This window comes from Leishmania panamensis (genome assembly GCF_000755165.1).
Source record: "Leishmania panamensis strain MHOM/PA/94/PSC-1 chromosome 15 sequence".
NCBI classification, from domain to species: domain Eukaryota; phylum Euglenozoa; class Kinetoplastea; order Trypanosomatida; family Trypanosomatidae; genus Leishmania; species Leishmania panamensis.
In genome coordinates, this window is record NC_025860.1 from 352,280 (window position 1) to 376,637 (window position 24,358).

At 61.8% G+C, this 24,358-nt stretch overlaps 7 protein-coding genes across 7 annotated transcripts; all 7 read right to left on the minus strand.

Annotated features, from left to right (window-relative positions):
• Positions 1–71: 71 nt before the first annotated feature.
• LPMP_150800 (hypothetical protein) lies at positions 72–6,236 on the minus strand (the record flags this gene model as incomplete). The annotated part of the gene is made up of 1 exon (XM_010699153.1): positions 72–6,236. The coding sequence occupies one exon, from the start codon at positions 6,234–6,236 to the stop codon at positions 72–74; it is 6,165 nt and encodes a 2,054-aa protein (XP_010697455.1).
• Positions 6,237–7,928: 1,692 nt separating this feature from the next.
• On the minus strand, positions 7,929–9,593 carry LPMP_150810 (hypothetical protein; the record flags this gene model as incomplete). The annotated part of the gene is made up of 1 exon (XM_010699154.1): positions 7,929–9,593. The coding sequence occupies one exon, from the start codon at positions 9,591–9,593 to the stop codon at positions 7,929–7,931; it is 1,665 nt and encodes a 554-aa protein (XP_010697456.1).
• A 1,008-nt stretch (positions 9,594–10,601) lies between these two features.
• Positions 10,602–10,946, minus strand: LPMP_150820 (dolichol phosphate-mannose biosynthesis regulatory protein, putative; the record flags this gene model as incomplete). Its single annotated transcript, XM_010699155.1, has 1 exon — positions 10,602–10,946. The coding sequence occupies one exon, from the start codon at positions 10,944–10,946 to the stop codon at positions 10,602–10,604; it is 345 nt and encodes a 114-aa protein (XP_010697457.1).
• Positions 10,947–11,624: 678 nt separating this feature from the next.
• Positions 11,625–14,777, minus strand: LPMP_150830 (hypothetical protein; the record flags this gene model as incomplete). The annotated part of the gene is made up of 1 exon (XM_010699156.1): positions 11,625–14,777. The coding sequence occupies one exon, from the start codon at positions 14,775–14,777 to the stop codon at positions 11,625–11,627; it is 3,153 nt and encodes a 1,050-aa protein (XP_010697458.1).
• Positions 14,778–15,588: 811 nt separating this feature from the next.
• LPMP_150840 (hypothetical protein) lies at positions 15,589–16,890 on the minus strand (the record flags this gene model as incomplete). Its single annotated transcript, XM_010699157.1, has 1 exon — positions 15,589–16,890. One exon carries the CDS (start codon positions 16,888–16,890, stop codon positions 15,589–15,591), a length of 1,302 nt encoding a protein of 433 aa, XP_010697459.1.
• An 834-nt stretch (positions 16,891–17,724) lies between these two features.
• On the minus strand, positions 17,725–20,283 carry LPMP_150850 (hypothetical protein; the record flags this gene model as incomplete). Its single annotated transcript, XM_010699158.1, has 1 exon — positions 17,725–20,283. The coding sequence occupies one exon, from the start codon at positions 20,281–20,283 to the stop codon at positions 17,725–17,727; it is 2,559 nt and encodes an 852-aa protein (XP_010697460.1).
• Positions 20,284–21,036: 753 nt separating this feature from the next.
• LPMP_150860 (hypothetical protein) lies at positions 21,037–23,883 on the minus strand (the record flags this gene model as incomplete). The annotated part of the gene is made up of 1 exon (XM_010699159.1): positions 21,037–23,883. The coding sequence occupies one exon, from the start codon at positions 23,881–23,883 to the stop codon at positions 21,037–21,039; it is 2,847 nt and encodes a 948-aa protein (XP_010697461.1).
• Positions 23,884–24,358: the final 475 nt, after the last annotated feature.

Consider the following 24,358-nt stretch of genomic DNA (forward strand, 5'->3'; position numbering starts at 1 on the left):
TGCGTGTGTAGGTGCAGATCCTCTTCCTAGGCGTGGCGGCTGCCCGATACCGCTGAGAGTATCTCTCGCTTTCACAGCGGTCGAGCTGAGAGCGAGGACAGGCTGAGGTCCCGCGTTAGGGATGCCTGTCCGCGATAGCGATCGGTGGTACTACTACTCTCGCCACCGCCGCCGCGACGCCGGCGCGACGCAGATGCCGACGACGCCGACAGCCCCTGTGCCAGAGCCTCCCGGGCAGCAAGTTTCTCGGCGTCGGACTGCAGAAGCGCCTTTTCCAGTTCCTCCACCTTGCTGATGAGAAGGTTGTTGTCCTTCCAGAATTGGTCACGCTGCGTCACGGAGGCTTTCAAGGACTCTTGCACTGCGCTGAGGCCGCGCTTCGTGTCCGCCAGCTCCGCTAGCACCTCCTCGTACCGCCGCTCCAGATCGGCACGCTTCGACGACTCCTCGTCCCGCTCGTTTCCCAGCTGTGCAATGGCCGAACTCTGCTCCGCGCACTTCTCCGCGGTACACTTCAGCTGCGCCACGGTGCTCTCCACCACCGCCTGTGCAGCAGCTGCGGCTTCCTGCGCCACAGCGGCGGCCTTCGCGTGCTCCTGAACCCTGACAGCGATAGCGTCCTTCTCCTCCTGAAGCTGCGCCATTGAACTGTTAAGGGCGCCCTGCCGAGCATGCATCTCGTCCAGCTGTGCCTCAAAGCTCAAGCAGGCGGAGAGGCCGTACCGGCGCGCCGTCCGACTCACGGGGTCCGCGCTCATCACTTCCAACTGCTGGCGCAGATCGATTTCGCGTCGCTTCCACGAGGACTCCGCGGCGCGCAGGACGGCAATGTCCTTCGCCTGTGCCTCGACGCACACCTGGAGGTAGCGTACCCGCTGACGCAAGGCGGTGAGAGGGGCTTCGTCGACGTTAAAGAGCGCCGCCATACGGGACGCGGCATCCGAAGTCTGTGGGTGCGTTGTGCCGCGCGGGGACGGTGTCTCCCTTGGGCTGCATTGCTCCGCATCGCCACCGCCGTCGGTTTCTTGCAGCACCGCGAGTCGTGCGAGTGCGTCCTGCAGGCGCACCTCGGCCGCTTGGCGATCCTGCACCGCTTCCCGCACGCTGAGCTCGCGCTGCAGCAGCTCTTCGCGCGTGTGAGCGAGGTCCTGGCGGGTCTCTGCCAGCTCCACTTCCAGGCGTGTCTTGGTCTCAGACAAACTGTGCACTAGCTGCGCATTCGCGTGTAGCACGCTGTGGTTGGGGTAGAGCCGGCAAAGAAGCTCCTGCACGTCGTCACGCATCAGCATTTGCACCTTCAGCTCCTCGATCGTGGCATCCTTATGGCGAACCAGCTCTTGCTGATCGTACACCTCTCTCCGCGCGGCCTCGATAGATTTCTCGAGGTCTGCCGCGTACAGCTTCACATCATTCAGTTGCGCACGTAGCTGTCGGGTGCGACCCTCCTCGTTAAGCACACGCTGCTCCCCTTTACGCATTGCATCCTCCAGCCTGCCACGCTGAAGCGCTGTTTCCTGCTGCTGCGTCTCCAGCTGCCGCTTTAGGTCATCCACGTGTTCCTGCAACTCGAGGTGCGCAGCCTTGGCGTCGCGCAGCTCTGCATCCAGTTGCGTGAGGGAAGCAACGGCCGTCTCCAGCTCGGCCACCGTTGTCTGGTACTCCTCCCGAGTGAGCATATTGCTCACACGCTTCTCAAGACGTTCGGCCGCGCCTGCGGCGTCGTCGCGGGCCGTCTCCAGCACCCACATACGCTCCAGCAGAGTCGCGTGCTTCGCCTTCTCCGCGTCGAGCTCCTCCTGAGCGGCTCGGTGGTTTGCTTGACTCAGGGCGAGCTGCTGCTGAAGCTCGCGAAAGATGTCCAGTGTCAGGATCTCGTCGTCAAGCTCGTTGTCGCTGTAACCGTCATCGTTGTCACAGCAGTGTGGATGGTGATGGCTGCACTGGGGGTGGTTGGTGCCACTGTCCAAGCTACTAGCCCGGTCGCCGCCGTCGTCGCCACGGCGCTCGTTGCCAGCGGCGTCCGTGTTGACAGCGGGTAACGCCATCGGCGGCATTGGCGGTGTACGACGGACGGGGGAGCCGGGCTGCGGGGAAAGGTGGAAGCCGATCGCCACGGCACCCTGCGAGTTATCGCAGTCGAGAGGGGAAGGGTGGATGAGCCCACATGCGCCGGAATCCGTACCGAGAGCGGTCGCCATATTCGTGTTCGCATGCCGCAGCTGCAAGGCTTTGATGAGGCGCCGCTTACGCTCCAGTTTCAGTAGAAGACGCGCCACACGCTCCTTCTCCTGGTGCTGGCGCGCATCGTTGCGTGCCTGCGCAGCCTGGTAGACGTGCAGGAGGGTCTCATCCTTCTTGGCGGCCGTGTGCAGCAGCGTGCGGAGCTGCTGGAGGAGGGCCACCTGCTCCTCGGGGCGGAACTCGAGGCAGCCGTCCCTTCGCGAGCGATCGTCGTCGCCCACCACACCTCCTTCTCGCCGCGCTCGCTGACGCGAGGGCCAAGGCGCACCGGTGGCGGCATCGTTGTACGACGCCGGGGAGGACGAAGTGAGCGCCGCGTGCGAGGTCTGCAGCGCCGCGAGGAGGGTCTGCTGCACCTCTGTCCATGTGTTCTTGACGGCTGCCTGCATCTCTTGGTGCTGATCCGCAGCTGTGAGCGCCACTTCCGCCAGCACGGCGGACTGCCGTACGCAAAGCTGCAAGAGGCTGCGCAGGCACGCAGACATAGCTCGCGAGGAGGCCTTCACGGCATGCGAGTCCGTTTCAGACGGAATCTCAGGAGGCAGAGCAATGCCTCCACTGGTGCCGCCATCTGTACGTGCCTTCTGCGCCGCCCTGTCAGTGACGTGCTGCGCCGCTAGCGCATTGAGCAGCGCTTGCGACACTTCGGTGTCGGCAGACGTGAGCTGCACGTCACGCCGTCGCACCATCGCATCGATCATGCTAGCGACCGCATCACTAGCATCCTTGGTGAACCACGACTCAGCCGCTGTTGTAGTAGCGGAGTCTGCTCCGGTAATTTCGGTGGCCTGCGGCTGTGCCGCCTTATTCTCACTTTGACCTGAACTGACGTGGCGGCTACCCTCGACGTCCCCGTGCTCCCGGTCCCCATTGTCGTTGTCACCCTCGCGGGTGCGCTTGCGCGAGTGTGGCTCACCCTCCTGCAGCAGCAGTGTTGCAGTGGTGGAGGTGAGCGTTGCCAGAACCGCGTCCAAATTGAGATCAGCGTCACTGTCGGGTCGAGCGGGTGGGTCGTTTGCAGAGGCAACCACAGACCCGAACGATGGCCCCTTTCCGTCCCGCTGGGAGGCAGAGACAGTCCCTTGCTGCTGCTGCTGCTGCTGCTCCGCCGCTTCAGCGCGCTGCGTCACCTCGTACAGCTGCTTCACCAGCTCCTGGTTCCGCAATAGTAGCTCGGAGACCGAGTGAATGCTGAATCGATCGAGGCTCTCGTCCTTGTCGAGGGTGTCCAGGAGACGTAGCAGGTTCGGGTCACGACTCACGTCGTCTATGCTGTGAGCGAGCCGCGTTGATGGCGATGCCGCCGCTGCTGGTGCCCACATGTCTGCATCGCCGGTTCTGCTGTCATCCGGCGCGGCTGGTGATGGAGACCCGAGCGCAGACGAGGGAGCTGCTGGGGTGAGCAGCACCGTCACCTCTTCCGATCCCACCTGGCGCGTCACCGTCCCGCGCGAGACATTGACAGTCGAAAACGTCGATGGACGCCCGAGCGCGTACCCGCTGAGCTGATCACTGGCCGGGAGATATGGATTGCACACGCGGTTGACCTCTAGCGTGGCACTGCCCAGCTGCCGCAGCGAGACGTGCCGTTGTCGACGTGGAGGCTGAGGGAAGGCGCCGCTATTCAGCTGTGGTACCGCCAAGCGCGATGCGGCGTAGGTGTTCAGCCGCTGCTGTAAGCCCTCCTCTACCTCTGTCGGTGACGACATCTGTGAAGCGTTCGTAGATGCGAGGAGCGATGGTGGAAGCTGTCGATGTTTCTGCTGGTCGTAGAGCACAGCTGTGTTGAGTTGGTTCTCAGTTGCTGCGTCGGTGCCACCAGAAGCCGGCAACGGCCACATCGCGCTCAGCCACGCGCTGCGCCGTGCCTGCTGCGACGGCAAAGTTGACAGCGGCGCATTGGGCAGCGCCGGGAAGGCCGGGGGTGACGACCGGGGCAGGGTGGATGGGCCCAAAGACCGCCCACCCTTCTGCGCGTTTGATTGGTCGAGAGACTCCTGCGGCCGCCGCGGAGGTGATGCGGTCAGCATTGCCTGCAGCTGCCGGTTGGCGCGGGATGTGTGCTCGACCTTGACCAGGAGCGACACCACCTGCTGGGAGAGCACGCTGCTACGGTAGACCATTGATTGCAGGTCTGCCCGCAAGACGTCATTTTCTTTCTTCAACTCCGCCGCGTAGGTGACGCTCACGTCTCTGTCCTTCTGAAGGAGGTGCAGCTGAGCCTCGGCACTGGCGAGTTGCTCACGCAGGTGGTGGCTGTTGGCTGCAATGGTGGCTTGCTCCTCCAGCTCACGTAAAGCGATGTCCCACTGCGGCCCTTTTCGAGGCAGCTCCTCTTCCATCGCTGCTGCTGCGGTAGCGGCGAGACCTCCTGCCGAAGCTGTTTGTTCCACATTGCCCTCTGCGGCGTCTTGCGGCTGCAACTGCGTCAACTCATGCTTCTCCACAAGCGCCTCAATCATTTGAGCCTCTTCAATGTGCTTGGCCAGCTGCAGTCGCATGAGTGCACACTGATGCTCTGCCTCCTCTCTTGCCTGCATGACGGTGCGGTGCTCCGCCACATCCACTGTTGTCGTCTGAAGCCGTACCACTTCCTGCCGAAGCTGCACGACTTCACGCGTGGCGGCGAGCAGCTGGTCTCGCAGAACGGCCGTGCTTTCCCGCCACTGCATGCGTTCCTTGTGAAGCAGCTCGAGGGTGCCGCGCTGATTTAGGTATGCGGCGATGAGTTCTTCTACAGATGGCGTTGCAGCGCCGCCGCCCGTGTGCGTCGAAGACACCGACGCTGCATTCGATCGCTGCCGCGTGTTGATGCTGTCACCTGTGTCCTCTTCCGCGCCGAAGCAGTGCTCGCCGACGGACAACGGTCGGCGTGAAGAAGACGATGACAGCGGGGTCGAGGCCTCCGTGGCGGTCTCTCTGGAATTGGAGCGGCCGGCGCTAGCCGAGCGGAAGACCTGCTGCAGATCAACGCGCAGGATACGTTGCAAGTCGCGCAGCACGGAGTCTTCCAGGTCCTTCCGGATCGACTGCATCTGCTCTGCCTGGTCCACTAGCTGATGATCGAGTAGACGATTCTGTGCCATCAGGGCTCGCACGCGCGACTCGTGCTGCCGCACCGTCTCCTCCAGCGTGCGCCCCACTGCCACGACCGCATCGTCGATGAGGTGCTCGACCAGCTTCGAGTGCAGGGAAGTACTGAACTCCTGCAAGGCGGCGCTGGCGCGCTCCTCGGATGTCCAGACGCTTTCTGCAACCACATCGGACGTGATGGAGGCGGCGCAGGCCGCGAGCTCTGCGTCCGAAAGGTCGTCAGCGTCACTAGCTTCGCCACGACCGCCTTGCCTCTGCTCTTCGTCATTGCCTTTTGCCGTGGTAGCAGCGTCGCTGTCCGCCACTGCATTCTCGTCTCGACCACTGCTGCGCTCTGAGTCTGGAGTAGTGGAGGCGCCGCGCCGCTCGACACCCACCTCGCCTGTGCGCTGCGACGCTGACGCCGATGCCAATGACGGCGATGGCGGTGACGGCGGAACCGCGAGCCAATCAGAAACCATCAGCGGAGCATCCACCGGCTCACCGGAGGCGCTACGTGCAGTAGTCGCGCCGCTCTCGTTGCCACCGTCATCGTTGCTGTTGCTGTAGTTATCTGCGCCGCCGGCACAGTCGCCGCTGCGGAGCTCGACATCATTATCCAGCTCCTCCTCTGCCTCTTCCAAGAAGTGACTACTCGAGTCGGAGGTGAACCTCCCCTGGTTGTCCGCGCGGTTGCTGCTGACAGATCCGTCCTGCGACTCGCTGGCCACAGAGGATGGTGAAAGGGGAGGAGAAGAAGACGATGACGACGTCGGCACCGGGGGCCACTCGGCGACCTCCGTGGAGGTCAACTGCGGCAACGGCGGTAGCGACGACGTGGGAGACAACGTAGATGACGCGTTCATCCGCGCCTCGCTGTCGTTGCTCCGCGCCTCAGAGGAGGAGTAGTGCCGACTCGACATAACTGCTGGCGAAGAAGGGAGTCGGCGGCGTAGCACTTCAACTCCCGCACCGTGTCTGCCTGTGCGCCTTCCAGCGCTGTTCGACTGCCCCCTCAGACACCAAACTAAGACAAACAACAACGACGGCAGGCAAATCAGAAAAAGAGGCACGCGAGGCAAGGGCGACTGTGTGTGTGTGTGAGGCGTGCAATCCAAAAAAAAAACGCGTGCTGAGACAGTCCCCCTTTCCTCCTCTTCCCGGGATACGTGTACTCGTCAGCTCTCGCAGACAGGGAGGAGGGACGGGATGGGGGAAAGAGGAGAGTGTTGGGGGTGGCAATGAAGAACAGCACGCCGTGTATACGAGGGGAGGGGGAGGAGGAGGTCTGCGGCCGACGACGACGGCACTGTGGGAGGTGGTAGGTGGTGGAAAGAGAGATGGTGAGCTTTGCTTAGAATAAAGCGTCGGAAACTGAAATGGGCCCACGTGTGCGTGCGTGTGCGTGTGTGTGTGTGTGTGTGTGTGGTAGCGGGCAGGGGGAGAAGGGGGTGGAGGTGAGAGTGAAAGGAGGACGATCAGTGGCGAGGAGACGCAAAGGCACACCACATAAAACGCTGCGGTGTTCATGTGAAGTGCGGCTGCCCTGCTACCGCAGCGCACACACGCACACGTGTACATGCAGCTTGAGCAATTTTTGCACGTTTGAGCAACACCGGGAACCAGAGGGAAGGATAGAGGAGCAGCGGTGGCGGCGGCACGTTGTTGTTACACCCCAACCCAACCCACAACCCCCCCTCTCTCTTCATATTCGCAACGCTACACTCCGAAGCACCGGCCGTGCAGAACGACAGAGCCGAAAAGAGAGAGAGGTGGAGGGCCAAAAGTGCACGCAGGCATCGTACAGACGCATGCGTGCAGCCACAATAAAGCGCGGCGAACCGAACGACTGGATGCTCGGCGCTGTGTCCCACCCCACCTCCGCACCCTCCTCGACGCGCCGCTCCGCTTGGTACCCTTGCTCCTTCTTGCAGTCAAGACTGGAAGAGACACACTACGTGCCTGCACACGAGCAAGTAAAGCACACACACACACACACACATCCACCGACTCTTTTCTCTTTCGAACACCCGGGGGCGGCACACATGGGCACATTCCACCACGAGTGCATATCCCACTTTTCTTTGCTTCTTGGGCTTTTACTTTTCCGTTACTCGTCTGCCGTTTTCTCCTGCGGCCTCCACCTGTCCGCGTCCCCCCAACTCCCGCCCTCCGCCCTCCCCCCTCCCCGCCTGCCTGCGGCATTTACCACTTCCCCTTTCCTTTCCCCACCCCGCTCTCTCTTAGCTGCACGCCTCCCCTCCCTCTTACACTCCTTGACCCATTGCCGCTCTGTTCGGCTCCTGCAGCAGCGGAGGAGATTTTGGTGACGATGATGATGATGAGCGAGGGGGGGGGGGAGGAGGAGGAGTATGGCGCGGTGGGTTGGGATCGGGGTTAAGAGAGGCTTGGTGGAAAAAATGCAAGGAAGAGGCTCGTCGTGCGAAAGGTATCTGTTGATTGTACTGTGATGTCACACGGCAAGAGCGAGAGGGGGGGAGGAAAGGAGGAGGGTAGCGCGCTTGTGGTCGCAGCGGCGCCGCAAGAACGAGGGGCTTTGGCAGGTCGTGCTTGCCTTTCATCCACGTCCGCTCTCCCTCTCTCTCCGCTCCAGCTTACTGCCTCAGGGTGTACAGGAAGCTGTAGTACTGCATTGACAGGTAATGGGTGGCGTAGAAGGAGATGCACGTGCCGAGGAGGGGGATGCGGTTGACGAAGCCGCGGATGAAATTATGATAGATGAACTGTTTCAGGACCGCTGTAAAGAAGGGGTCGCGCATGACATTGTAAAAGAAGTTGCGCAGCGCCAGCTGTACTCGCGTGTGATCACGTGAGACGACTGTGGCCTCCATCGCTGGGCCGATGGCGCGCGAGTCGTCCACGCCAGTCGTGACTGTTGTATTGTCGGTGAGGCCGTCTGCCGGAATTGACACCGCCTCACCGCCCTCCAGCAACGACGCCGGCAGCACGCCGGCGTCGTTCTCGGCGCTGTCCTTGATGTACACCACGGGAACGCGGTTGCGGCGCACGAGGCGGGCGAGCAGCGCGACAAGGAAGTCACAGCCCGCCACGCCAGCCCACACACCCCAGTTCCCCAGCAGGGTCTGCTGCGGCGTGGCAGCGATTGCCTTGTGGAGCGCCGCGAGCGGATCGGGCCCCGACGTCGGCTTCACCGGCGTCCCTGTCTTCTTCGCTTCTTCCGCAGCCTTGGCGGCCGCCTCAGCTGCGGCGACCATCTCCTTTGATAAGGGAGGTGGCAGCCGAGCGATCGAGTTGGCCGTCTCCTCGGGCAGCACCAGAAATGCGTGCCGCGCCAGCGCTACGAGGAGAAGAGGTCGCAAGAGAAGGTACATGTCCAGCATCAAGCCGAGCACGTCAATCCACGTGAACCTGATTGACTCCGCCTCCTCCAGCTCCTCCTCCACGCCCCCCTCCTGCGCGAAGGTAACGTGGTCCTCTCCGTCGTTGGCAGCGCTGTTGGCGCCTGCCCTGTACACATGGCGGTGCTCATGACGCCTGTCAGAGGCGACGCGCGGGATGACGAGACGCATGTTATGCGGCCCTACAACCTCGCCGCACAGGTCGGTGTTGCCACCACGGTAGTCCAGCTGCGTGAGGGGGCCACAGTAGTTGCCGGCGACGCCAGCGCCAGAGCCGGCGCTCCACGCGGCAAAGCTGCCTGCACCGCTGCCCCCGGAGCCTGATGAAACACCGCCGTCGCCGCCGTGTACGCGGCGGCGCGGCGTGAGGGTGGTCAGGTGACGCAGGGCACGGCGCAGCGACACCATCATGGACTCCCACAGCCACGGGACGAGGAAGAGCTGACGGTGCACGCACGCCTTTAATGTGCACTTGACGCCTTCTAGCAGGAGCAGCGCATTCCACGTGCGACGGTGGCCGGCGTACTTGCGGTGGATCAACTCCATCAGGCACTCCACCTCTTGGATGCCTCGCAGCACGAAGGAGAGCAGCTCCGTCTTGCTCGTCCGGCGACCACCAGCGGAGATGATGGCGAAGTTGGAGAAGGCGTGCAGCTTGCAGAGGGCAAAGCATGCCTCCGAGGTGATCAGGTTCGTTGGGTCAGACCACAGCATGGTGAGGGTGCGCGAGAACTGCTCCAGGCTTGATGCGCTCTCCGGATTCGCACGCACCCACTTGAAGTACCAGCGAAGCGGATCAAGCAGCTTGCCTAGCGGCAGCCCCTCACCACTGTAGCCACGGCGCACCGCCGGGGAGGGTGACGAGAACGTTGCCGTCGTCGTGGTTAGCTCGCGAGACATCGATCCGGCACACTAGTAAACGGCGAGGGAAAAACAGGAAAGGGTTTCGAGGTGAACTTCGGATGGAGAGGCGAGCGAGACAACATCAAAGCAGGAAGGAGCGTCAATGACACCGTCTTCGCATCCTGTGGTGCGCTTTCCCGATTTTAGCGTTGTACGGGTCTTGCGTCTTGCGAGTTGGATGCCTACACGAGCCTGATGCCACGTCGCTCGCGTACCGTCCCCTCACCTTCGCGGAAGAGAGCCACACAAAGGTGACCCGAATGAGTGAGTGAAGGGTTGGCGAGGGTGGCGTTTAAACTTTGCCTTTTCGCTCGCTTTGAATGGTGCAGTCGTGAGGGAGTAGAGGAGAGTGTGATGGCGGTGACGAGTGGTGCTGTTGTATTGGGGGTGGTGGGGTGGACTCGGATACCGGGGGGTTGACCGTGCATGTGCGAGTCGGGTTCCCTGGCGAGGCGGGAACGATGAGGATAGTGGTGATGGTGGTGGTGGTGGGGGGTGGCGATGTCAAGGAAGGTGACAGGGAAAGGGAGGAGACGGTAGCGCGACGGAAGGATGCGACGGTATACGACCCCCTCCCCCCAAGCACATTTGTGCAGAACCGCCACACGAGCGAGGTACTACTCGAGGTAGCCGCACGTTCTTTTTCCTTCTCGGCAACGACACACCGTCGCCACGTCATCGCGCCACGGTGGGTCCACTCTTCTCTCCCTCTCTCCCTCTTCGTCTTGTTGCTGAACGCTGTCTGAGGGGACTCGCTCGCTCTCTTCAGAGAGGAGATGTTGAGCACCGCGTAACACCCGAGAGAAAATGAACAAAACAAACCGTTGAATCAGCAGCGAGGAAGCACACAGAGCGAAAGAAGGCGAAGGACAACATGGCAGGCACACACACACACACACGCTGATACGACTCAGTTGCTCTCCTATACGAGGAGAGGGAGGGCGTGTCTTCCTCCTCTTATGGTCTGAAGTAAAACGCAGCCAACACCGCCTACCCAGCAGTGCTTCACTTGGCCGCGATGGGAACCTCTGGCACCACTCCATCCGTGGTGGCCGCTACTGCGGATGCTGCTAATAGGTTTACCCTGGTCATTGCTGCAGCTTTCGTCGGCAGCGGCACGTAGCCGGTCCGCCAGATTGTGTGAAGAGAGCCCACCAACATGGCAATCCCGACAGCTGCCGTCATCATGAGCGCCGCGAGGAGCAGACCGTACTCGCGGGGAGGAAAGAGGGCCTGCGTGAAGTGCGACTCGTCCACGAACGGCATCACACCAATCCAGAGAACGTAGTAGACAAAAAAGCTCGAGTTGCAGGCCAGCAACAGCGTGCCCAGGGCGCGATCCGTCATCATTTGCCTTTCCTCTTCACGGGGGGTTTTCCCCTTTGTGTGTGTGCGTGTACCAGGGTGGGGGGGGCTCTGCGTACAAGAGCCATGAGAGCGAGCAAGAGAGAGGGAGAGAGTGAGCGAAGCGCTGAAGCACAGGTGCAGGGGCACAGATTCAGAGATATCTCTAATAAATATCACACAGAGGAGTGTGACGAAGAAGGCGAGATGCACTACTTCATTGGTGCCTACAACCGTGACGTCATCGCCTACACGGTGCATTGCTTCTTCCTCTCGCTGTAAAGGTGAAGGAAAGAGAGAACATTACCAGCAGTGGGGGTGGGGGCGCAGGGAGGGGAGAGGGGCAACGAATGGTCTCTCCCCTCCCTTCTCGGCCGCTTATTTTTTTTTTCCTTCCTTTTCTTCTGTTCTCCTTCGCGTTCCGCTGCCCTTTGGCATCGCTCCTTTTCGCATTTGTGCTGAGCAGCCGTCCAGCACGCCTGTCAGGGCAGTGCACACGTACGTGCGTGCGTGCGAGACGCTGATTGCCAATCTGCTGGACGTGAGACGCAGGAGCCGGAGGCGGGTCGGGGGTGAAGGCGGCGTTCTCGTCTTAGCCTATGCACTTACCCCACTTGACTTCTTATTGCCACAGGGACACCCAACGGGAGTTGCCGCGGTGTTCTGCGTTCCAGTTTTCTACTACTAGCGTGGGAGAGGCCTCAGGAAGGCGTACGCCTGCGCCGCGTCTTCGTCGGCTTCCGATGCCGCTGCGGACGTCGCCGTGGCGGCTGTCGGCAGACCAAGTGCATCAAGCACGCGTTTGTAGGCCTTCTCAGCCTCCTGCACGTAATGTCCATCGTAGACGAGGTTTGGCAACAACGTCGGTATTTCGATGAGGCGAAAGTGCTCAGAGCTGCGGCAGAGGTCGGCCGTCTGCGCCGTAGCCGAGCACGCCAGCGTGGGCGCGGTTGTCGCTGGCGTGGCATCCTCTTCCGTCATCTGGTGGCGCAGGAGATGCTGGCGGTCGTTCTCGTTGGCACGCCGCAGCTTCATGGACTCCACCCAACCGAACGGGTGCGTCCAGCGTGTCTCACTCGGCAGCTCCACCGGGCACGGCACCACGCCGTGCTGAGCCACCTCTTGGCTGTCCACTGTGAAGGCAGCCGCCAGAACAATGTCATCGTGGGGGACACAGTACGGCCTTTCCGCCTTCTCGGTGGATGTGTAGTAGCGCATGACGTACGCATGCAGCTGCTCCTGCGACAGCTGATTCGCGTCGGCCGTGAAGTGAAGAACACACGGGTCACACGTGGCGCCACCGTCGGCATCGTCGGAGGTGAAGCGCGCCGGTGCCTGGTCGGACGCAAACGACTGCTGGATGACCCACACCACTGCTCGTGTTTGTGGCTCCCTCGCGAGGGCTGTGATGATCGGCGCAGCGGCGGTGTAGTCGCACGCGTCATCCACCTCGATTACGCCGGCGGCCTGCATGGCTGCCAGCGAGAAAAGTGGTGCGCTCTTGGTTGCCAGCACGACACGGCTGAAGCGGACCGCACCTGCAGGGGATGCCAACGCACTCGCAGTCTCGTCAGCCGCGTCCTTGTGGCTCATTTTCGTCTGATCTGGTGCTATGGCTGGAGCTGGAGCACTGCCCTGCCCCTCTGAAAGCGGGATGAGCGGCGTCCGGCCCTGTTCCTGCTCCTTGAGGAAGTCGTAGTACCAGTCATTCACTCCGTAGCTCAGGTAGTTTGTGGCAGTGAGCTCCGCCGGGGTGACGATTACCTTGGCTGGCACCCACTGCCCGTTGCTTAACACGGCGTACTGAGTCTCCTTGGCCTCGTCCACGGCGACGCCACGGAGGCTGCGGCGCAGCACAAAGACGCCACCCCAGACGGCGGAGATGCGGCACATGTTCTGCGGCACCTCTGCAGCTCCATACGACGTGGCGAGGTAGGGAGATTTGCCGCCAAAGGCACCAGTGGAGAGAAGAAGATCACGCACCATGTCTACCGATTGAACGAGAGGCGGCTCCGCTGCTGCCCCCTGGCCAGAGGTCAAAGTTGTGCTGTTCGTGGCCGGCAGAACGTTCATCATGCCCATGAGCGAGACAACATCGAGGACGGTGCCGGAGAGGTCGTACTTGCTCTGCAGGAGCTCCGTCAAGGTGATCTGCGGATTTGACTGCGCCTCACAGGTGAAGATGGCCGCTGCCTTGGCCGCCGCTGCCTCGGCGGCGATGGACGTGTTCACGACGGACGGGTCGTCAGCCGGGTTGGCGGCCTTGGCATGCAGTTGCTCCACTACGGACGCCTCGACATCCTTCACAAAACGCATCATGCGGCGCTTGTCAAAGAGGCTGATGGAGGTGCTGTGAAAGACGCTCGCCCGCGTCAGCGGCACCTCCATCGCCGCCGTCACCGCAGCACCAGCGCCGGTTGCTCCGGTTGTTGTTGCGTGCTGCAGGAAGAGAAAGCGGTGGACGTGCTGGCACTCCAGTGATCGGCCTGTGCCAGAGGATACGAGGTGGCGCAGCAGCGGACCATGCGCCATGTAGCACATCGGAAGCACGTCAAATAAATAGCGGCGGCGGCGCGCCACTGGCACCTCGTCAACGATGCGGTTGATGAAGACGTTTGGCGCAGTGGACGAGGACGTCGACGATGACGCGGCCAGGGACGACGGCTGGCTCAGGTACTGAAGAAATCCAGCGTGGTCAAAGGTGGCCATGGCGGCGCCATAGTACTCCGCACCATCGCAGTGCAGCACCTTCACCCCGTTTCGCGCCAACGCCGCCGACACTATTGACTGCGCTATCCCTGTCCCTTGCAGCACCACATCAAAGCGCAGGCTCGTGTCCAAGCCGCAGCCGGCATCATCGTAGCGATGAGCGATCTTGTAGCACTTCACCGGCCGCCGCACCGACTCCGGCCCGCGGTCCTCTGGAAACATCATCGGGTAGTCCTGCTCGTCCACCTGCTCGTAGTGCAGCCCGCGGCGCAGACACTTGTCGAAGAACTCGAAGTCGTGCAGCTGCTTGTGCGCGCGGTGATGGGAGAAGACGCAGTAGCCGGCCGCGCGTGGATTCTTGGCCAGGAGCGTGGCAAGCGTGTCGGCGAGGTCATCGTTGCACACGTGGTTGAAGAGGATGTCGGACAGGATGACAATATCGTAGCCGGCGCCGCCGGTTGTGTGCTGCATCACTTTATCAATGTGTTCCTGACTACCCCAGAGAAGGGGCTCCACGTAGTAGCGGGTGCTCATGGCGGCGCCGAGCTGATCAGCCGAAACAGTGTCAGAGTCGCCACCCTTGGCGAGCTGCTTCCGAGCCTGCTCTTCCATTTCAGACTTCACGTCGGCGTCCATGTCGCCGGGGCCACAGTTTGCCTTCAGGTTCAGCGCGAGGATGTCGAGTAGATCCGCGTCAGGGTAGTCCGTCACGACGCACAGCCGAGCGCCATTTTTATACGCGGCCAGGGCCGGAACACCGAGCCCGGCGCCGAGCTCGATGACCGACTTGCCACGCACGTCGATCAGACGCTCATCCATGCGCTTTACGAGGTACTTGGCCGCGTTCCAGAGCGTGTGCCCCCACAGGCTGTGGCGCTTGTCGCGGAAGCGAACCTCCAGAGGCGGCGGCGCGAGGCGTGCGAGGCGCTGGCGTAGCCGCGTGTGATCGTTCGCCGCTGTCGCCGCTGACGTTATGTTGTCAAAGCGGTCAAGGAGAGGGGTGAAGTAATCGCACGTCGTCCCTTCCTCAGCGAGTACCTGGCGGCTGATGAGGAGCGTCTGCAGCGGGAGCTCCAGCACTTCATCAACGCCGCCGAACAAGTCACCAAAGCCTTCGGCATCCGACATGGGTGAGTGAGTGGGGTGAGACTGATGATTCTAGCAGCAGCAGTAGCAGTAACAGTGAGGATTGCGACCCTTGCGCGAGTTTGTCGGTGGAGGAACAGCGAAAGCAAATGAGTGGCGTCTGCGAGTGGGTGCTGCGAGGCGGGCGGGTGGAGTGAGGAGAGCAGCAGCGAGGTGGAGGGGGGTTGAGGGACTGCAGAAGCCACACATCCGCATACAGAGACTCCTTCGGATAGCGGTAGATGGTGAAGACGATGGGGCGAGTGTGTGGGTGCGTGTGTGTGTGGGGGGGGGGGGGGGGGGGGGTGGGCGCAGAGGAGGTGAGAAGTGAAATGAGTAGAGGAGGTGGGGTGGAGGAGGTGTGTAGTGGTGAAGCGTACGTAGAGAATGCGAGGGAGCAGGTGAGTCACAAGGCGTAGGTACGGATGGTGGAGACCTTTGCAGAAGGGGGGAGTCACTGGCGGCTATCGTGCGGAGTGAAATCACCAGGGGGGGGGGAAGAGGAGAGGAAGAGGAAAGAAGAGCCGTCTACCTCGGGGTGAGGGGGAGGGAGTGGTGGTGTGCGTGCATCCGCGTGCGTGCGTCTGCAATGCGATCAGCGCACAGTGGCATCTTCAATGCACCCAGGCGAGCCTATTAGTGGCGCTGATGCGTGTTTTTGTGCTCGAGAAAGAACAGAAAGGGAGAGGTGAGCTTTACGCTCGAGTGTGATGGGGGCAGATGGTGCACGTGCGCTCCTCTCCTCCCTACTCTCTCCTTCCTTACACGAGAGGCGACAGTAGCGGCAGCAGTGAGGAGGGGGGGGGGCGAGCCCTTACAGAGTTGCCGAGAGCACACGCAGCAGTGGGAGTCCACCCAGCTCTGCACAGGCGCGCACCACTGGATGACACTCCACGGCTTCCTTGAAGAGCGCGGGTTTGGTCTCGCTCAGGTAGAGAAGACGATCGTCGTGGCGGTTCAGCAGGGAACAGGCGCGCTGCAGCAGACGCTGACGATTCGTCACCATCGCTGCCTGCCTTTCCACATCTGTAGAGAACTTGTGCGCACCCCACATATCACTAACCACGGTACATGACTGATCGGGGTAGATGGGGGGGATGGCGTCGGGGGTACGTGCGGTAGGGGGAAGCGCAAGCTGCGCGCCGCGGCCCCACCGCGGCGGCCGCGGCGGAGAGCAGAGAGGGCAGCGAGTCGCATGCGCAGTGGATACTCGGTCGAGAACGATTCCGAACAGCCGAAAAGCTTCTGCGTACTCTGCGGTGAGCGAGGTTGCAGCAACACCAGCAGTCGCTGGAAAAGACGACTGCGTCACCTGGTACCCATGCAACATGGTGTTCTGTATGTTTACCTCAGAGGCAACGGCAGCAGCAGTGGAGTACCATGCAGCGGCGCCCATCGACTCGGCCCGTGACGTTGTCGAAGAGGAGGGGCACGATGAGCTCAGTCCGCGACTTTGCACAATCACTTCCTCGCCGTAGTTATCACCGTCGTCGACCTCGGTAGTGCTACAGCCATCGACAGGAGACATGGAAGGGGACGACAGAGAGAGAATAGGAGGGGCCGAGGGACGGTAGGGGCGCTCAGAGAAAAAGTCCCCCTCAGGTGCGTTGTCAGCCAGGCAGTCGCGTCGCGACATCTCAGGCGTCTTAACCCACGTAGCGGCCTCCTCACGCGCTCGTTTGAAGTTGCGGTAGATGGTCATGAAGGACCACCTGCCGGGAGCGCAACCGGACAGGAAGTTGTCCACATCAGCAGAGCTTGTGCGACGCTGCTCTTCTTGGGTAGTAACCAACGCTGCTGTCGTGCTCGGTGTGCTGTCTCGCGCAGACGAGGAGGAGGGCATCAGAGTGGCACTGGCTGAAGGACTCGAAAACTGGGAGAGGTGTCGTGGCAGCAGAGTGTAGCGTGCGCGCTCTTGCACGAACGAATCGGACCACAGTGAGGCGGGTAAGAGCAACTCCATCGACCGGAAGCTGGGCTGCTGGTAGCGCGTCACCTCGCTGGACGCGGTAAGGTACCTGAATGGAGTGGGGGCGGGCGGACAGCAGCCTGTGATGCTGCTGGAAATACTCTCCGCGTCACAGGACGGGCCTCGTGAGCGGGGGAGCTTCGTCATGCATAATATTAATCAGCGGTGGTGGTGGTGGGGGAAGGCGGATGTGTTTGTTGTTCCGTTTCCCCTTCTATGCAGGCCTGTATGCATGTTGTAGGTGTGCGTCTCTCTATGAGGCTGCGTGTTCCTGTCGTCGTTGTAATGAGGCGGCGGCAGTGATGACGATGGCGATGTCGGGGTAGGGATGGCGGGCGGGTTGCGTGTGGGGTGCGTCGCTAACGTCTCCAGAGCGGGAGGAAGGAGGGGGATGTGAGGTGGGATAGAGGCGCTGTGTGTGCGTCCCCCAGTACTTTAGCGGCCAAACAAAGAATAAAAGAGCTCAGTGACGCCCGGGTGTGAGGTGCAGAGCCGAGAAGATGTGCGGGCTTACGAGTGGAAGGCGGTGGCCAATCAGGGAAGGAGGAAAAGGGGAGTGGGTGGAGTGAAGAGCACTGAGGTGGGCAGCAGCAGGATGGCTGGTACGCTCGCTGAGCGATAATGGCCCCGCTCTCTCTCTCTCCGTCGCTTTTTTTGGTGGGCACGCGCGAGGCATCCAGTGAAGATGGTGGAGCTATCTGCGTCGACGTGCACGTCACACACAGTGCCTTGAAGGCGTACCGTAGAGTCTCTCTCGCTTTTTGCCTCCTCCTTGGCACGGTCCTGTGCTTGTGGTGCGTGCCCCTCTCCCACCTGGGTGTGGGTGGGGACTTCCTCTCCCCCCTTCGCACTCATCCACAGGTATGCCCCCATGTGCACAGGTCCGAGCCCCCCCTCCCCCCTCCCAACCACGCATAAATGCGTGTGTGCACCACGACAGGCGAGAGAAGCAGAGCGCGATGAGTCGCTGATGCCTCTGTTTCACGCATGGCGCAAGATGGCCTTGAACTTCTCCTCCCATGCCCTCATCTTCGCCAAAGGCGTGCAGTGGCCAGGCGCACCGGCCTCTCCTGTTTCGCTGTTGTTGTCGTAGGGCCGCTGCGCTAGCGCTTTCACGTCGGCATAGCCGCTACGCTCTGGCGCCGCGAGCACTGACGGCTGTACGACGTCTATGGGAGGGGTGGGAAAGTATGACAGAAGCCTCGGCGCACCAGAATCCGCCGTGCTGACGCCATTTGTCAGGCGCGCACTGTGTGTCCGTGCAGTGTCGCCTGCGCCTGGTCCCGGTGCGTTCTGTGGTTCCTTATTGGAACTCGGCGGAGGCGAGTAGCTCAGTGATCGACTGGGGCTGAGAGGTACCCATGATGTGCCACTAAACCCGCTGGGCTGGGTGTTTGGCGTGAGTCGATTCCGCTGGACGTCAGTCCACATGACGTGTGGCGCAGATGAGGAGGTGCCCAGCGGCAGCAGCTCCAACGCGGACGCCGCTCGAGTCGCTTTCGCTTCCACTCCATTCCTTGGCGCCGCCGCCGACGCGGGCTTTGACAGCAGTGCTACAGGGTGGAGACCGTTTGCATGCGACTGACGCATCAGCGCGACCTTGTCATCTCTTCCTTGCTGCTGCCCCGTCCGCTCTGCTGCGGTTGCGTTGCGAGCATGCTGAAGGGTTGCACGCCGACTCCTCAGCAGAGCATATTCCCGGGCATAGCCGCTGCGCTTGTCCGTCAACGCCGACAGTTGTGTCTGCCACTGTGCCTCTCGTTGGGCGTGCAACGTGGACTGGTGCTCTGCCGCATTGGTGCAACGCGTTGTCGCGACGTCGTCGCGCTGTAGAGCTGCTTGCGTGTGTACCAGAGCGGCACGGGACTCTTGCTGCACTTGCTCCGCCAAGGTGCGCGCTTCAACCTTGAGTTGCGAGACGTTGTCCTGCTGCACCTGTGCAAGATTCTGCATGTCGCGCGTGGCGGCACCCAAAGCCGGATGTGCAGTGGCGCGGCGCTGCTGCTCTTGGAAAAGAGCGGCGCGAGCCTGACGAAGCTGCTCAAGGTCTGTGCTGCGGTGCTCGTCTCGTGGCTGCTGCTGCTGCTGTGGCGGCGGCGGTGGCGCAGAGGCAGCAGGGGAGGTGGGTGTGAGTTGGCTACTGGCGAGTACTAGGTCGTCCACACAAGCGAGAAGCACTGCGTTGAGGTGCTCGAGCGCGCTTCGCAGCACCAGCAGCGACTGAGCCAGTGACGATGCATCGCTCGCTTGCCGTCCACTTAGCTCGTCCAGGAGGGCCTGGACAACGCGCGCTCCTTTCTGCACTTCGAGATCGCCGTTGCTCGTCGTTTCCTTATTGCCAGTGTATCTCTTGTAAAGCGCGGCACGGCACTCGTGCAGCTCGCTGCTGCGCGACATACACCCAAGCGCGGCACGACAGAGTTCGCGGAGGTGCGTCTGGAGTGTTGGTGTGAGCGGCTTGCCATTGTGCATGGCACGGCCCTCTGAGGCATTTGCAGCGCTGCGGTTGGGGTCTGACTCCTGCTGCTCCCAGTGCAGCGCAGCGAGCGACTCTAGCAGTGAAGCGTTCTCGTCTGCCAACTGGGAGACAACGCTGCGCAGGTGAGTCACATCGTTTGTGTCAGAGCTGCTCGGTGTGTCGTGCGTACTGTCGTTCTCACTGCCGCTGCGGTGGCATACCGCGGTAGGTGGTGAGGGGTAGTGATCCCTCTTCTCTAGCCGTCTCGAGTTGTGACGATAACTACGACGCCGTCGCTGCTGCTTCTGCATGTGGTGGCCGCTGCTGCCGGGAGTGAATGAGTTCAGAGTTGTGGAGGAGGAGTCCATGGATGCGCTGCTACTTCTCCACTGTTGCCCTCGCCCCGCCATGTGCTGCCGCATCGTCTTCTGAAGATTCAGCTGTTTTTGAAGACGGTGCACCTTGTCAAGCAGCTTCCGTATGAGCGTCTTTGAAGAGGCTTGCGCAGTGGCAAACTCTGCCTTCCACCATGTCTGGAGCGCGTGCTCGCGCTGTAGCTCTCGACTCTCCATGTGTAGCGCCCGCTGCCGCCAGTATTGCAGCTGCTCTTCCAGCTCGAGTACGTGATAGTGTTCCAGCACTGCTGAGCTGCTCATGGCAACGGAGTGGTGGAGTCCTTGACCATCTCTGAGGTGGAGGACATCGAGCGCAACGCCGTCTGACAACAGCTCTGCCGGCGTGCTCGTCAGCGCGGATGCCGCATGGCAGGGGATGACGGGAACCGCAGCGCCATCGCTTCCGTGTTCGCCAGACGGGGCCTGTTGTGAAGCCAAGTGAGTGGCAATGGGCGGAGAGTGGCTCCTGGAGTGCGAGGAGGCGGATGTGGGGGACTGGCGAGCGTGCCTGCTGCGATGATGCGCGGGGTGAGCTGTTTCCTCGCTGCTGCCTTTGCGGAAATCCAGCGGCGGTCGAAGAGGCCAGCGGCTTTCGAGTCCATTAGCGTCATCGGCTGACGATGCTGTGGCGGCGGAGCTGGGGGCCATAGAAGCCGTTGCCGGCATGCGCGTTGGGATCGGAGACATCGCCGTGATACTGGAAGACTTGGGTGATGCCGACGCGGGAGGAAGAGAGGGATGGCAAAGCGGACCACGATGGTATCGTTGTCCCTCTACGCGTGCATTGCCTTCGTCCTCCGCATCTTCCGCATACGTCGCGTGGTGGGCATGCAGCCGCCATGGCAGGCGATCATCTCGAGGGTCTCCCATGTGCGTCTCTCTCTCTGTGTGTGTGCCTGCGCGCGAAGAGGGGGATCTGTCTGAAGGAAAAGGAGAGAAAGGGGGGGGGCGCACGGGAGAAGGGATTACGCACACAAGCGCTGCGAAGTGGTCATCGTTCGCGGTTGAATTATGAAAAGGGCAATTCAAACCCCAAGAGGGAGAAGCAACCGAAAAAGAGGAAGAGCGCCAGCGCGCGCAGTAAGAGAGAGAGTGTGTGTGTACGGCTGCACGTTGTGCATGCGTGTGTGTGTGTGTGGCCATGACGTCTGTAAGCTTGTGTACAGATGTCGTGGCTCGTGCGCATGCTCCCCCCTCCAGTGTATTGCTGTCTCTGCATGTGTATACTCCGCAGCTGCGTCACTAGCATAAGGCGATAACCACCGCACAACAGAGAAGGTGATTAGCTGAGGAAGGAGGGCGAGTAGGTGTGGCAGCAAAGGGCAGCGGAGGAGGGACCTCTCCCCAAACATGGCCTCATCTCTATCACCGCCCCGGACCTCCTCCCCCACTTCCTCCTCTTGTCGACCACCTTGAGAACCCAGCGCCGCGGATCATGGCTCAGTGGGGGAGAAATTCGACTGTCCATGCGCCATAGCCACTGCCGCTGCCACTGTTGGTCTCGTCACCGCTGGTCGTGATCGTCTGCTTGTGGGTCTCCTCACCCCAAAGCTTGTGTCCGCTTTCCATCGGAGGGTGCAGCCGCACCTCTTCGTGGCGGGGCAGCAGGTGCACAAACAGGAGCTCTGCCGCCATCTCCGCGCCGTACTCGTGAGCCCACAGCGTTATCACTCCAAGCTGACGCAGAGTCACCCGTGCGAGAGTGGCCCTATTGGGAGGCACGGTGGAGGCTGCAGCACCATTCCTGAGATCCAAATACCTGTCAATGACGAGGCGCAGGCGCGTGTCAAGCACCCCGCGATCAAGCGAGAAGACCAGGATGTACGGCTCCTCGTTCTCCAGCCAGCTCGCGTCCTTGCTGCAAAGCTGTGCCTGGTCTTGCTGACGCCACAGGTACTGAAGCACTTCTTCGGGTGTCTGGCGCCACGTCGGCAGCACCTCGATAAAGCGCAGCGGATAGCCGCAGAAGGCTGGGCTCACCGACGCTTCAGCAGCCGCGCCACAGGTCGGACTGCGGGGTGCGGTGCGCCACTGCCCTGGTCGCGCGTGCGGAAGGACACGCACGCACATCGTCTCTATCACGGTAGTTGGGGCGTGCTCGCACTTCTCCGTGACCTCAGCGTCGGCGACAAACGCCCGACGCAGCGCTGCTACAGTACTTCCCTCGGCGGTGCCGCTGTCTTGAAGACATTTAAAGGTGCGCGGGTCGTACTGAGCGAGTGCGTTGCGCACCTCGTCTTCGACGCCGCCTCGCGCCTCACCATCGTAGCCCCTTTTCCGGCCCCAGACATCGGCGCACAGAGCGTTGGCACGCCGGCGATGTCGTTGACCCTCGGCCATGCGATGCACCATCGGGTTCGCCGATGTGAGAAGCAAGAAGTACAGGAAGGATCGGAACTGCGCGGCATGTGCTACCGACAAGTTCCACCGCACCGCGGTGGACAGGCGTGCAACAGGGATGGGGATAGCCGTAAACTTGCGAAAGAGATGTGCGATAAGACGGCGATTGATCTCGTACATGGCGCCGGCGGACAGGCTGCGAGTTGGCAGATCGCCCATCATAACAGCGAACAGGCCATCTTCGCTGGTGTCCGCTGCAAAGGACGTGGCAACGTCTGTGCCTTTTTTCCCTTCATTCCACCCGAGGGCTGGTGGCTGTGCCGCTGCCGCTGCAGAGCCTCGCGTCGTCCCCACCGCTGTGCCACCACTATTCATGAATACATTCGCTTCGCTCGTTTGGGAGCCGCCGCCGCGAGTTGCTACGCCGACCACAGACGAAGCATGCAGCATCACATCCACGAGCGGATGCCCAGAAGTGTGCTGCTGCCTTGCTGCGGCCGAGATGGTCTTGCGCAGCTGTTGGTCTGCTGAGAACCCTGTCGTGGGCGCGACGGACCTGGTGGCCGACTCATCGGATGGCTTGCGTACTCCTGCCAAGGCGCTGTGGAGGAGGTACTGTGCATGGGCGGTGGTCCATGTCGGCGACCCCGCCGCCCCATTCAGCCACACAAATTCGCAAGTGTCGGCTACCTCTTCTCGAGCGGTGGCCGATGGTACAGGTGACTGCTGCTCGTGTTTCCGGATCGCAGTGCCGCTTAAGTACTTCATGCCGCTGGTGTCCCGCGTCTCACAGAACGCGGCGTAGGCGGCAGCCTTTGCCTGCACTCCCCATTGCAGGGCATAGCAGAGCTTCGCAACTTCACGATCGCGCAGTGGGTTGACTGTAGCCAGCAGCATGGACGGCAATGCCGGGTAGGAGACAGCGCCGGAGTACGGCGAGACACGGAACTCGGCATCTGAAAAGATGATCGACAAGAACATCCACTGCTCCACTTCGTGGCTGGCGGGCAGGCGAGGGGCCACGGACATCTCGGTTCCACCACTACCACCGCCACGGCCCAGGGCCGTCACCAGTGGCACGACACTCGTGCGAAAGGCTTGGGACAGCTGCTGCCCTCGTCTCCACAGCACACGCTGCTCTACCGCCGCACCGCCACCACAGCTGCTTCCACTGTTTGCATTGTCCTCCGTTGTACCCGCCGTTTGCCGTTCGACATCGCGTGCACCTGCCTCTCCCTCGCTCAACACCCCCCTGCACGCCGCATGACTTGCCCCATTGGTGCCGCAATGCAGTAACCCGTGGTCGTACCTGTACACGGCATGGGCGGCCCACGCACACATGCTTGCCGTCTCTTCGTCCACCGCGTCGCGGTAGCGGGCAAAGAGGGCACTCGGACGCAGCGGCTCGGGGGAGAGCAGCACCAGTTGGGCGAGAAGAGAGCGAATGCGGCGCTGCAGAGTTGCTACGGAGACGTTGCAGCCATTCACATGCGGTATGGGGGGCGGCGAGGATGTGGGCAGTGCAGATAAGGGCCGCAGAGGAGGCGAGGGAGGAGGAAATGACGCGCTGGCGTGGCTGTCTAATGAGCTCACACGTGTCTTGCGTTCACCGCGTGCGAGGTACACTGCTGATGAGGCGAGGCTCGTGGTGTTGCTCAGCTTGTGTAGACTTGTCACGTGTGCATTTGTGCGGGCCACATCCGTAGTGGCGACGTCAGGTGGCGCCACCACTACGCGCGATCCGGCAGCCCCCGTCATGGATTCGTTGAGACGTGCTGGACTCGCCCTGCCGCGGCGAGAGGTGACGCGGCTTGATGCAGACCTCTTCTTTGCCGTCTTTGTTTTGTTCATCGCCGTCGCGATCGACGACTTACGCCCGACCGACGCCGCTAGCTGGGCACCGGTGTGCCTCCAAGCCGCACGAGAGAGTACCGAGAGACGCATCATCACGACGATGATAGTGATGTGCGCACGTTCTTGCTCATTTCCTGTCCACCAGCTCCCCGGGTGTTTCCCAGCACGTGGTGTACTATGCTGATCCGACAACTCATGGGTCGGTGTTGGTGTATGCTCACGCGGTGGTGATGAGTGGATAGAAGAGAGACATCAGGAGGCCAAAAAAGGGAAGCGGTGAGGCGACACACAATGTGCCACAATTCCCTTGTGTCAGGTGGCGGTGTGGCCGGCAGCCAGTGGAGATGGGGCGCACGAATGCAGCGCTTGTGACCGAGGTGGTGGGGGAGTCGCGTAAGCATGCGAGAAGGGGTACGCGCAGCGCCATACACGTTTCCTCCCCCCTTCCTCCACCCACCCACTCACACCAAGCATGCACACAGACGCACGCGCGCGTGCAAGCACCCCCCCCCCCACACACGTTTGCGCTTACTGTCTCTCTCTCTCTCTTGCCTTTCTTTCCTTACCT